Genomic DNA, 12,468 nt, shown 5'->3' on the forward strand with positions numbered 1-12,468 from the left:
TTACTCAGCTCGAAGAAATGAGTGGAGTCAAGAAAATGAAGTCGATTCGGGGAAAGGCTCCAAGGCGCAACGTGACTCACGGAGAGTCATCCTGGACCGAGCGTGTCGCGAGCAACGGCGATACCCCGGTAATGGTCGATTTGCGGACTCAAGAAGTTCGAGAATCATTCATTGCTGCCGCATCCTACGTAGGAGATCTTGATCGAATCTGCGCGAGAAAAAGATTCCAAGCATACCGGAGGACATGCGCTGGAGCCCCGTCACGACAAAGCGCTTGGAATCGCAATTTCGCTCGCCGTACTGAAATTTCGTCATAAAAATGCTTTGACGCTTCGAGACTCTAGTCAAGAGGGCACCGCAGATTTCTTACACCTAGTAAAAAATTCCTTACACCAACGTTTCTCAATTAGGGGGACGCGTCTCCTGGGGGAGACGCGGGAGAAATCTAGGGGAGACGCTCAGGGTTCCGGGAATTCCCGACCGACCTGATTTCAAGTTTCAGAAAGCTTACCAAGCTCATTGCTACTGTACTCCGAGCTTATAATCATTGTACAATTAAAGGATGAAGCCGTTTGTACGGATAAAACGGCACTGTGGTCGAAACTCTATATTCTCAGATATTCGATGACCCTCGGGGGAACGCGAGCGCTTCCTAAGAGGCAGAAGGGAAACGTAGGAGAAAAGAGCTTCAGAATCGCTGCCTTACACGGATTCCTCCGGCTCCGCTGTGACGAGGCATGACCGTACACCAAAGAAGCTCTAGCGCGGTGCCTTGTAGTGAGGCATGATATGTGGATCTAATCATTCGAGAAACTGTATTAGCCGGGAAGTCGGGAAAGTCTTTTCTTGCCTCAGATGCTCCCTTTTATCTCAGGCTTATAGTGACGGAACGAGTATAAGTCGGTTTCGTGATCTGATATCCTGCCTACTCATAGGTTGCTTGTTGATTGTACGAGGAATAATCCATAATGAGCAGTCCCGAGAGTGATCGTGACCGCGGGTTACAGCCCTCATGTCTCGTCACGTCCCCAGGCTCATCAGCGTCTTGACCGCCTGCCGGACCCTGGGTTTTCTGGCACTGCTTCCGTCTCCCCTATCGTTCGTGAATGTTTTAGGAAGTTTCGGTCTCCGGATCCAAGCCCGACCGTGAGCTTTGAGCGTCTCTCAGTGGAATAATAGCTGAGGTTCCTGCTTCGTTTGTACTGCGGTAGCGTCGCGGACGAGCTCGCGCGATGGGCTTTGCTCGTCCTGCATCTTCTTGCCGGGGAGATTCCGACATTATCAAGTTTAGACCCCGGAGCGAACTCAGCCCCCAGCAACGGGTTCTCGAGGTCGCTAACCCTGTCCTCGGTGTTTTCCTCCCACCGATTGTTTGCGGCCTTTCCTCAGAGACCATGGCGTTGGTGGAGATATTCATGGATCCTTTCAGGATTTATCTACAGAAAATGTCATGTGACCCTCTCTCAAGAGCGATTTCTCCACAGGTCCGCTGGAATTGCGTTCATTCAGCAGATGGCTTAGCTCTAGCGCCCAGATACGGATTTGCCCAATGGGAAGCGGGAGAAAAAATGCATTCAATTTCATGCATAGGCCCATGGACCAAGACCCAGGACCGTGAACTCTCAGATGGATCAATCAGGGGGGTTCCCGGTCGCAGGGAGCAGCCTTGTCCCTGGAGGAAACGAATTCGGGCTCTTCAGGGAAAAGCGAATGAAGGATCTCTGTTCCGAGCCGCCCGATCGCCGAAACCTCCGAGTTTTCTTCGACTACAGTGCATTCCCGGTAATTCGCGTTTTTCGGGAGGCAACATTTAGGGGAAGGCGCGAATTGCGAACTATCGGGATGGATTCTCCTGGGGTGCAAAACTTTCGAAATTCCATTGTACGGCAATAACTTCACATTTAGTTTACGTCAAGTCGGCAAATTCAACTCAAATGATATGAAAATCCGATGATCACTTTTCTGACATATTCATGCTATGCTCAGAGGGTAATGGGAGTACGACACCGGGAGACTCTATCAGGGTGGGCGCGATCTAAAGGGCGAATCGAAGTACCGAACAAATATCTGTGTTCGCTGAGACTCAATAGACATGTTTGTTTCGTTCCGATAGTGAGCGAAGCAAGCAAGAGCTTTGAATGTACCGAAAAACGAGCTAATTTCCTTCACGCGGCCGCAAACTAGGTACGAATTTTCGCCGCGAGTTGCGAATCATCGATATTTCGCGATTTATGGGGTACTTACGCCTGGTACTCATAGGCGAGTCGAATGGAATAAGATCTTCATCAAGGGTAGCGACGTTTCCGAGGCTTTCCGCTGGAGAATCTCCGCTTGTAGCGAATTTTTGATTTCACGAATTATCGAGGGCGCGAATCGTCGGGATTCTACTGATTTCCCTCCGGAGCGAGGAAACGTGACAGAAGCCTACTCACAGAATAGGATAGGGTTACCAATAAATGCGCTCCTAATGTCGAGGAGAGTGACATTCATCATACGGGAACGGGCGTTATATGAGAATAAGGAGATCAGGGACTACAACCATACTCGCTCATATGGAGGAATGTTGCGTCAATGATGACGACTTACTCGAGAACGTACGCGAAAATGGAGGAAGTCTCTCCGAGCGACGATCTGGGGAATCGATTGAGAGCCATCCGCATACTGTGAATCAAATTTTTCTCATGGTCTGAACCAGAATGGTCACATTTCTCCAAAGGGTTCGGATCCCGTCACCCATAAGCATGGCGGAAGCTGTGGAGAAGAGGTTGAAGATTAGTTACACCGAGAGATCGCGGACCAAACCCTCAAAAAAAAGGCGCGATCCCCCTCCATGAACTTTTTCGACCCTCTCTAAGCGAGCGCCTATGATCATGGGAGCATTCCGACTGCTCAGTCTTGCCTGAATACATTTCTGCGGGCAATTATCATTAGAGTTCCTTTTAAGATCCGCAATCATTATCAATTCAGAAAAGTCGTGGGGGGGACAGAAGAGGGCGAGAGCGCCCTCCGGTTCTGTTTGCCTCGACAGAAATCACAATCAGAAGCGGAATAGAGCGCGCCTGCCAGTGGGTCGCCGGTGTGTTGAGCAAAAATTTCTTCGAGTATTAGACGGTTGACAGCTCACAGACTCATACGCCTCATGTGAGTATAGTTTTCCCCTGAGATCAAATCCTCCTATCGAAGCTCGGGTGCCGGGACGTGACCTGCAAAGATTTACTCGGACTGAGTTCACTTCATGATAGCGCCCCGTGTGAGATTTTCGAATACCCTTTTCCAGAAACACTAGCAAAGATGTTCGGATCACCGAGGACACCTCAACGTGTACGTCGTTCGGCTTTCTATAAATCGCCGTATGCCGGAACGGTGAACACATCGATCCTGAGTGAGTATCCTGTGCTGAAGCTCTTCCCGAAACATTCGATGCTGAGCGCAGTCGCCCCCATGCAAAAGATCGCAAAATCACGATTTTCTAGCGCGCATAAATTATTTAACAAAACGGACATCCTCCAACTCGGTTTCAGGCGCCTCTCTGAATATGTCAATGCAAACCTCGATTTTGGGCGAAACCCCGAACCACATTCTCGAGCCCTCGCCAACGGCTTTACCAGTTCATATCGTGGAGTCATTGCTGACAATCGAGAGCCCTCAATCAACGTCCGTGATCCTCTCGAATTCATGGGCGTGGTTGGTGGTGAAGTCCCGTCTGCTCGTCTTCCAGCATACCAAGCAGATTTCATCCAAGACATGTTTTTCACTCGAGCTGCCGAACTCTATCCTTCTCCATCAGGCAAATCTTTGCTATATCGGCGAAGGTGGACCGTCGCCGAGCTGTATGGTTGTGTCCCCGGTTGGCGTTATCAGGTGAGTCCCGAACGCGAGTCTCTCATGGAGGATCATTGAGCGCGTATGCGGTGAGTGATACAAGCGACTCCTTTTCAGATACTGGCCGAACATCTCTCATGAATCTGCTTACACCGAGACCAGTGTCGACATGGGGGGCGAGGAATGCTTCCAGCTCTGCCACTTGGGGGACGACTTTTTCGTTGTGGCGACCACCACCGGCAGTCTGATCAAAGTTGCCGTTCTCGGATACCAAGGCAACGTCACTCTGGACACGCGCAAGGTAAGACTGGCGACTTGAAGAAGTATCCAGCTCCGATTGTGACGAGAAAAGCAGATCACCCGAATCAAAACAAAATTTTCTCCCAAGGTCCGGATCCAGCACGGCGTATTCTCTGAAATCGGGAAGAAAATGAGCTCGCTGTTGTTTGGCGCCATGCCGATAGCAGGAGATATCAACCATCGTGACGCTCGGAGGCTTCTATGCAGAGGTGGCGATGAAGTGCTCATCCTCTTCGAGAAAGCTCTTCAAAGTTGGACTGGATGGGAAGACGGTCAGGAAACACCCAGGTAACTTTTCTGTCGCCTCACGGACGGCAATCCATCCCTATAAGTCATATATGACTCGATCCCATATCCCGAGCTTCTTTCATTCTCCGCAACGCTTGCCCGATGTAGGTACGACATCGACCTAGAGGGAATGGTTCGCACCTCATTCAGGACGAAGGTCTGGGGAAACGAATCAGTCGGTGAAGCGGACATAAGCACATGGTGTATAGACGCGCAGGTAATCTAAACAGGAAGATGACGAGGAATTCCGAGGAGTCAGCTGTGTACCCATGTGTGTCTCGATGTCTCGGTCTCAAATACAACCTCGATCCTCTCTTAGATTTGTGTCGAGGGCGTCCTGGTCTTGATGGCAGCCGTGAACGAAAATCTTCCTCAAAGGCTGCACTACGCTCTCGCGATCATCGACTTGCATGCTCCGGATGAGCTTAAATACTTCACTCCTCTCTCTGAAGTGGAGGAGTGCACCCGGAGCAACTTGGACTTCTTGCTAGCGGCGCGGTGTCTCCTGCCCCACGGACGAGAGGTACGATTCCCTGTTCGACGGAGAGTCGGAGTAGATTCAAATTCCCCTCAAATCAATCCCCAGAAGGGGGAAGCGTTTCCAGAACGATTATACCCTGTTTATTCATACAGGTGTTCGTTTATACTCGCCACAAGATCGTTTGCGTAAATCTGATCGAAGGTGAGCAAGACGTGCTGAGACTCCCTCTCAACGATGCCATTCTCGGATGCGGTTCCAAAGACGGTCAACCCCTCCTTCTGACCCAGCTCAATCATCTGGTCATTTTGAAAACAACTGGCAGGTCAGTACGTGCAAATCTTCTGACCGATAGGGATGACGGAATCGATTCCTAACGAGTTCGTCCCCGTGGTCTCTAGGCAACTCGTTGAGCCTCTCCTACCGGAGGAGAGCGCCAGAATCGCCGAATCATTCATCGACAAAGACGACGCACCTGTCAGTAATGCTGAAGCACTACTGAGACGGGCACTCCTGCACCATACCAGGGGAGAGATCGTTCAGAGTCAAAACTTGTTGGACCAGGTGAGTGAGCGCATCGATTCTGTCGAATCCCCAGTGGGGACTACGCCCCCCTCCCCTCAGAAATTGCCTAAGCTAATGTATTGCTCTCCAGGTTTTCCCTGCTTTGGCCGAGAGCCCTCAAGTTGAGGGAATGGACCAAGTTTTTGTGGATCTCTCCAAAGCATTACTCAATGATATACCGGCCGGCGATCCTCGATGGGGTAAAAAGACACCGAAGGGAACTTCCGTTCTCATCGAGAATCATATCGCCGATAAGATCAAGACACTCGACGTCATGATGCAGTTTCTGAAGGTAAAGTCTTCGACGGTGTTGTCTGCCGTACCAAGATGCTTATGTCCGCTCATAGATGCCAGATAGGCACGAGCTGAGCAGCCCAGCGGGGATGCCCGATACAAAGCTGTGAGATGATCATAATTCGACTCCTGTCTTTCGAACATGGATTACGGTTCATTTACAATTTTTTATAGGTTTACGGTATCTGGAAGAAGTTCACGTTCGTGACGGTGGACAATGTTGAGACCCAGACACGTCTCGTCCTGCAGGAACACAGAGAATTACTCTCGATGGCCGAGGGACTCGATAGTACCTACGAGGTGAGGAACTGTTGAGTATTCCAGACTTGCTCCATCTGTCGATTCCGATGTTTTACGTACCATGTTAGTCTACTGAATTTGATGGGACGGTCATCTGGTGATGAGCTCCACTTCAAAGAAAAATCATTCGCGTTCTCAGGGTCTTCGGCCTACACAGAGTATGCTCGACGTCGCCATGAAACGCGTCGTGAAGAAAAGAGGGGAAAAACCGCCGAAGAAGAGCATAACCAGCCGAGATTTGTGCTTCGTGCGAGTCTATGATATCTCTGATCTGCTCGTAGAAACCCAGAAGTGAGTCCCAGGCAGAGCCCATGCCGGAGTACACAGTTATTCGGAGTCCTCCCTCCGGAAGATCGGAAAATCGATACCGGATTGATCATTGAGACCATGCTCGAGGATCGCGATCGCGAGGCCAATATGATCTCCACTTTCCAGTTACCTAGAAGAGCTCATCGAGCAGGAAGACGAGTTTCTCCTCGAGAAGATCCTCCTTACGAACACGTTGTTCGTGGGAGCATTGGAGAATATCAAATCGGTGAGGATTCGATCTTGGTCTCTGGGAAGCTTCGATGAAAGAAATCTGCAAGTTGCAGGTGCGACCCTCTGGCGGCACGCCTAACGATTGAGGATATTCTTCGATATTCTTTAGTTGAGGGAGCAGTTTCTCGAATCGGAAGCCGGCCTGCTTGAGAGCGGAGAATACTTGCCGTGGACTGCGAGGCGTCTGCGGGACGTGCTGATCAGGCAATGCGAAATCTGCGAAGAACATGCGATGGCTCACAATTATCTCGTCGGCGATAAGAAGAGTCAACTCTTGGAGCAGATGTCCGAAATGACCCGGGTGAGTTAGTGGATCGAGGGGAATGAGGCAGCTCTCGGGCTCCCGAGGATTCGAACCGCACATCGGATGGAAGGACGACCCCTGATCATGACTGGGTTCGGAGACCATTGTTAGAGCCTTCTCATTCACAGATCGTCTTGGATGATTACGTGATGAACGTGAAATCTCTCGTTGCCTGCGCCCCGAAAATCAAGGTCGAAAAGACTCGGCAGCAGATGAGTGTCGACAGACAGAAACTGATTGGTTACTTCTACAAACACAAGTGAGTTCCCGTGTAGCATCTCTCTTCACTCGCCGACCAACTCCCTCTGCGGTCTTGTCTTCACGGATTTCATTTCGGATTCCCAGGCACATCGATGTCGCTGCGTGTTTAGCGGAAGAGTTCTTCGAATTCCCCCTGTTGGTGCGAATTTGCGAAGAAACAGGTCAACAAAACAAACTATTCGAGTACATGGATAGGTTTGCTGGGGAAAATTTCTCCGAGTACGTCTTCCAGGTAAGAATCCGCCCTTGAACCAAATCAGGGAAGACTTCCGACCGAATTCTCCGGTCTCTGCTCTGGTGGCGAAAATATAGAACTCTGAATTTCGCCATCGATTTCACAGTATTACGTCGACTCCGGAAAACGTGACAAATTGCTCACCCAACCGTCGGCTTTCAACGCCCAGCTGTCGAAGTTCCTTCAATCACATTCGAACCTCCACTGGTTGCACAGTATAAAGACAGGCGATTTCCTGAAAGCTTGTCAGTCTTTGAAACAACTCGCGGAGAGGGAGGAGCGCTTACTGTGCCGGAAGAAACTACAGGTCATTATTGATTGCTCTGACTTAAGATCGAAAGCGGATGCTATAGTGAATATTTTGAAGCCCTCCTAGCCATATTGATCCCTAGTCGAGGTTTTCCTCGGGTGTGCCCTTGCAAAGAGACGGAGGAATCGCCGTGCACCTCATTGTGGACCTCTCGTTCAAGCTAAGATGGTCGAAACGTTCCCCCTCCTATTGCAGGTCAGCATAGCGAAATTGGCGGCTCTCGCGAGTACCGATGAACAAGCAGAGGAACAGCTGCAAGATATATACAGTATGCACGACATCATCGCCATTCAGGTCAGTTGAGAGTCAGAACTGGCTGAGCCTCGATGGTCCGGCCCGAACGACACATAACTCACTCTCACTTTTATCGTCAGGAGAGCTTATCGCCCCAAATACTGGACCGGAACGGCTTCACACCGGAAACTTGTCCAGTCCTCAAGCCTATTGAGATGATCAAATTCATCTGCGATTCCAATTCCAAGAAGGATATGGATTATAAAATCGGTGAGTTAAGTGCATGATGTCTAGAAACCTTCCAAATCATGCTGATTTGCTCTGGGCACCATATCTGATTTTGTCCGTAGCCCTGGATCTCTTGGAGTTCGTCGCGGAAGACGAGCGACCCGCGTTGCGTAGAACCATCTGGGCTAAGGCAGTTCTCCAGGATGACTGGGAGTTCCAAGAAGGGAGCTACATCACGGATATCATGAGGTAATCACGGAATGTCAGCGCAGCCGGTGTCATATTCTAGATCCTTGCATTCGATCGATCGGATGGAGCCAGTTGCTGGTAGTCAAATATACTTGCTCTTTGAAAAGTCTGACGAATTCCGAGAGACGCATGGGTTCAACATATGGATGACAGCGTCGATATCTCTTCCAGGGACCTCCTGTTTTTCCAAATCATCGAGTTGGGCTTCATGCAAGATCGTGATCTTAAGAAATTCATGCCCGCTATCGAAGATCTCCTGGAAAGTGAGCTACTGGCGGACATCCGTAATAGCGATTCATTCCAATACATTCTACACGGTGGCTACGAGCACATACGTAAAATGGCTGAAGATTGAGAAATTCTCTCCTCATATTCGCATCATGTTGAATTTTTAGCTCCAGCTAAATCCGTACGAACTGTCCTTGTAAATAAATGATTTGTATATCGGTACCATACGGGACAGCGGCTTTTTCGGTTCGATTGGAAATTTCAGTCAGGAAGATCTCCCGTGATTTCGACTCCTTAGGGATCACTGCGGCCACTACAAAAGCAGAATTCACCATCGGAATCAATTTGATAGTTTGACGAATAGCTCACGCTTGAGACTCGTTATTCAACGAGGTCTGGCTTCTCGGCTTGAACTCGGAAGTCCGCAGATATCTCTGCGGAATCTCCCAGAGAAGCATGCTCCAAAGCCGATTGAAGGGCACTGTTCTGACAGACGCCATGTGGAGAGAGATGATCTCTCGCTGACCCATGCATCACGAAGCGTTACGACATTTCTCGGAGAGAAAGTTTGGAAGCTCATCAAGTATCGAAATAGCTAAGGTCTCTATGCGTGAGAAGCCAAGCCGCTGCGTGCCTCGGCGGAGACCATCGAGAGCTGTGCGTCGGATTCATGACATTCAGGAGCCACATGGCAAAGCGGCTCCGGGTGCTTCTCTCTAGCGGAGTGAGTGCATGATTATCTGCCGAAACAGACAAGGCAAGCCCCCCTCCTCACCTTACCTGTTTCCGCACGGGTGTCTGCTTTCCCGCGGGCTTCAGATGCAGCATAAGTTTCCCCGTCACTTCCTCCCCTATCACCGAGCTCTGATACAGGTAATTAGCTCAGAATCATGCAGTGGAATATGGAGTTCTCTCGAATCAGAGGCCTCTCCAAGAGGGCAATCTTGAGCCCTCGGGAGCTTTTTCTCCTTAGGTACGGGAGTCGAGGACCTTTCGTCGAGATTGCTGAATACTCCCGAAGCTATGAAGCTCTTGCTCCTGCTCTTCTTGTCTGTGGTTTCGTGCTCGTCAAGAGCCAATCTGAGGGAAGAAGATATCGCGAAGATATGCTCCGCTTACGAACTTCAGCGACGCAAGGGCCTTCGGGGCAAATCTGGAATCTTGGGAAGATATGGAGAAGTCATGCGGAAGCATACCGTGGAATACGGAAGCATGGCTCAGGGAGCTGCTCATCTCGCCTCTTATCCGGGTCGTTCAGGCCTAGCGGCCGACCGGAGACCCCCCGCGGGACGGAACAAGGACAGGAAACCCAAACCTAAGAGGAACGAAACAGATGCGAGCGATGCGAGTAAGAGACGAATGAGAAAGGATTACGAGGGTGCCTGCTACTTCGGCTTAGGATGTTTCGATAATGAAGCCTACGGACTGGGTGGTCTCCCAGACGGCTCATTGGTGGTCAAATCCTTCTGCCGCATCTATAGGAGGTGAGTCTCCACGAATGCTTTGACTCGACTCGAAACGCGAGATATCACTCGAGTCAGCTCGGATTCCCGCAGAACACGTTCTCCGGATCACGTGAGCTATTGACCGGGATCTCTTCTCGATTGAAGGAATGAGAGGACAGGTATCCGATTCACATATATGGACGTTTCGGCAGCGGTTCAGTTGATTCATGAACCGACTGAATTGATTGTCATCGTGCATGGCTTCACGTCAGAGTCCTACGCGAACTGGGTGATCGATTTGATGAAGAAATCGTTGGAAAATGCAAGTTTGATTAGCCTACAGAGAATGGAATTTTCAGCGCGAGGGGAACTTCATCTGAAGCTCCCATTCCCCCACAGACCGATTGTGCAGTGGTCACTGTAGACTGGGCTCAGGGAGCTCTCGGTAGCGTTCCCTACAAGCAGGCGATCATCAACAGCCAATTGATTGGGAGACAGGTCGCCCGGATCTTATTCAAACTGATGGATCTCACGAGTGGGAAGATATCTCCAGAGAACACGCATTGGATAGGACATTCCCTGGGAGCGCAGATGACGATATATTTCTGGGACTACTTCAGCGAAATCAGCGGCGGTAGAATCATCTCGAAAATCACGGGTTTGTAGCTCCCTTCTAAGGATGGGTCGAGAATACGACCAGCCATTTTTCCTTTTCTCTCCAAAGACGTTGGCGTCATCCGGGAGTTTCCGAAGTATCCTGAGTTTCTCTCTGAATCGAATACTCTTTATTTGGCGATCATAATTTTCGTCTTCTCCAAGTCGACGGCGTTCATACTTCCAGCTCTCGATCCCGCTGCGCCGTTTTACGAGAGCTCAAACTTGTTCCTGAACACTTCAATGGCGGAATTCGTAGAGGTTATTCACACGTCGAGCGGAACAGGTCATGGAACTTCATACGGGATGTCGATTCCCATAGGTCACGTGGATTTCTACATGAATGGGGGTGATTCTCCGCAACCGGGGTGCCTCGCGGGTGAGTAGGGAACTTCTTCCGAAATCCCACGCGATTCCAGAGAAGTGGTATCAGTCGATCCCAAGGCGTTGTTCATTTTGATCCTGTTCATGCATCATTGATTTTTATTTAGTGGATTATTTGATTTACCATCTTCTCCTCCCCTAGTGATGGGTCCGCATTGTTCGCACTCTCGGGCACAACTTTTCTATGCCGAAGCCATCGACGTGAAGAGTCCGTGCACCATGTTCTCGTACTCTTGCATGGGAGGCAGGGCTCAATACGAGGCTGACGAATGCGACGTGGAGAGCGAGAACTGGAGCGCTATCACCTTTAATCATACCCAGAATTTGCCCGGGCGGGGGATCCAGTTCGTCGATACCGAGGCAAAAAGTCCATTCTGTGTGCCCGTGGAGCAAGTAGGTCCTCGCAAGCCAAAAATAAAAGACGACTGCAACTGTGTTTGCCCCTAGGACAAGTGCTCTCGGTCCCGGATATCCCATTTGCCGATGACACGAGGAAGTCTTTCCGTTCGACCCGGCTACAATAGGATGGGGTCTCTCCAGTATGAATCGGGCAAGAGGGGTTCCTCTGGGATTCTCATCGCGATGCAACTGCGCGGAAAGCTTAACCGTGTCCGAACATGACGGATTTCTAGATGAATCAGACAGAAAGATTGAGATACACATGCTGCAACTTCACAGAAACTCCCACCCGGAATTCTACTCCGCGGCCATTGCTGAAACTGCATTCTGCTGGGCTCTGATGTGGGAGTTTCGAGGTACTTTGGGTATTCTGGCGTGCCAGGGCCGACGAAGCTTGTGGTCACATCAACTCATCTGTTGATGTTCGGCATTCGAGCGCTCAATGCTGGAGCGACGATAGCGACTTCACTTGGTTGAATGCGTTTGTTAATCTAGAGCTATCAATGAGTTGATTTCTGCATAACTTTGACGTCGAATTGAAGTATTTCAGCGACGCGCGTCGTGACGGCGGACGCGTACTTGAGGAAGTTCGGCATATTTTAAACGAAACAGCCGACCCGCAAGGAGTTCCTGTCGTCGGGGAACCTGCAGGATTCGACTTTGAAAATTATGGAAGGTGCTGATCGGAGGAGATTCTCACGACTCAAGAATCGGAGAACTTTTTTTTCCGCTCGAGTTGCGACAGCGACGCGAAGTTCGATGCACGCCACGCTAGTAAGAGGAGCTGAGTGACCAAACTGGCGAGACTATTCTACTGAATATTTATTCAGTAGAATGAGCTCACACAGCGCTCTATCACTTTGGATCACTTGAGCAACATTGTACAGAATCATCAAAGAAATCGATGAATAGTATTATGAGTAGTGAATCGATAATTAGTATATGGAGAGC

The 12,468-nt window shown here is 50.0% G+C and overlaps 2 protein-coding genes across 2 annotated transcripts; both read left to right on the forward strand.

The window, feature by feature from the left end:
• The first annotated feature begins 3,044 nt into the window (after nt 1-3,044).
• On the forward strand, nt 3,045-8,857 carry Nup133 (nuclear pore complex protein Nup133). The gene is made up of 21 exons (XM_018638605.2): nt 3,045-3,141; nt 3,278-3,382; nt 3,522-3,861; nt 3,940-4,123; nt 4,211-4,410; nt 4,519-4,627; nt 4,730-4,933; nt 5,044-5,213; nt 5,290-5,452; nt 5,544-5,744; nt 5,921-6,046; nt 6,186-6,337; nt 6,482-6,581; nt 6,696-6,887; nt 7,019-7,149; nt 7,236-7,383; nt 7,493-7,693; nt 7,892-7,990; nt 8,071-8,200; nt 8,281-8,407; nt 8,579-8,857. Exons 2-21 carry the CDS (start codon nt 3,292-3,294, stop codon nt 8,760-8,762), a joined length of 3,252 nt encoding a protein of 1,083 aa, XP_018494121.1. The 5' UTR covers nt 3,045-3,141; nt 3,278-3,291; the 3' UTR covers nt 8,763-8,857.
• Nucleotides 8,858-9,658: 801 nt separating this feature from the next.
• On the forward strand, nt 9,659-11,565 carry LOC108863917 (phospholipase A1-like). The gene is made up of 5 exons (XM_018638609.1): nt 9,659-10,119; nt 10,246-10,402; nt 10,480-10,738; nt 10,922-11,113; nt 11,261-11,565. The coding sequence occupies exons 1-5, from the start codon at nt 9,659-9,661 to the stop codon at nt 11,563-11,565; spliced, it is 1,374 nt and encodes a 457-aa protein (XP_018494125.1).
• Nucleotides 11,566-12,468: the final 903 nt, after the last annotated feature.

Source organism: Galendromus occidentalis, unplaced genomic scaffold, assembly GCF_000255335.2.
Source record: "Galendromus occidentalis unplaced genomic scaffold, Mocc_1.1 scf7180000075508, whole genome shotgun sequence".
Lineage (NCBI taxonomy): Eukaryota > Metazoa > Arthropoda > Arachnida > Mesostigmata > Phytoseiidae > Galendromus > Galendromus occidentalis.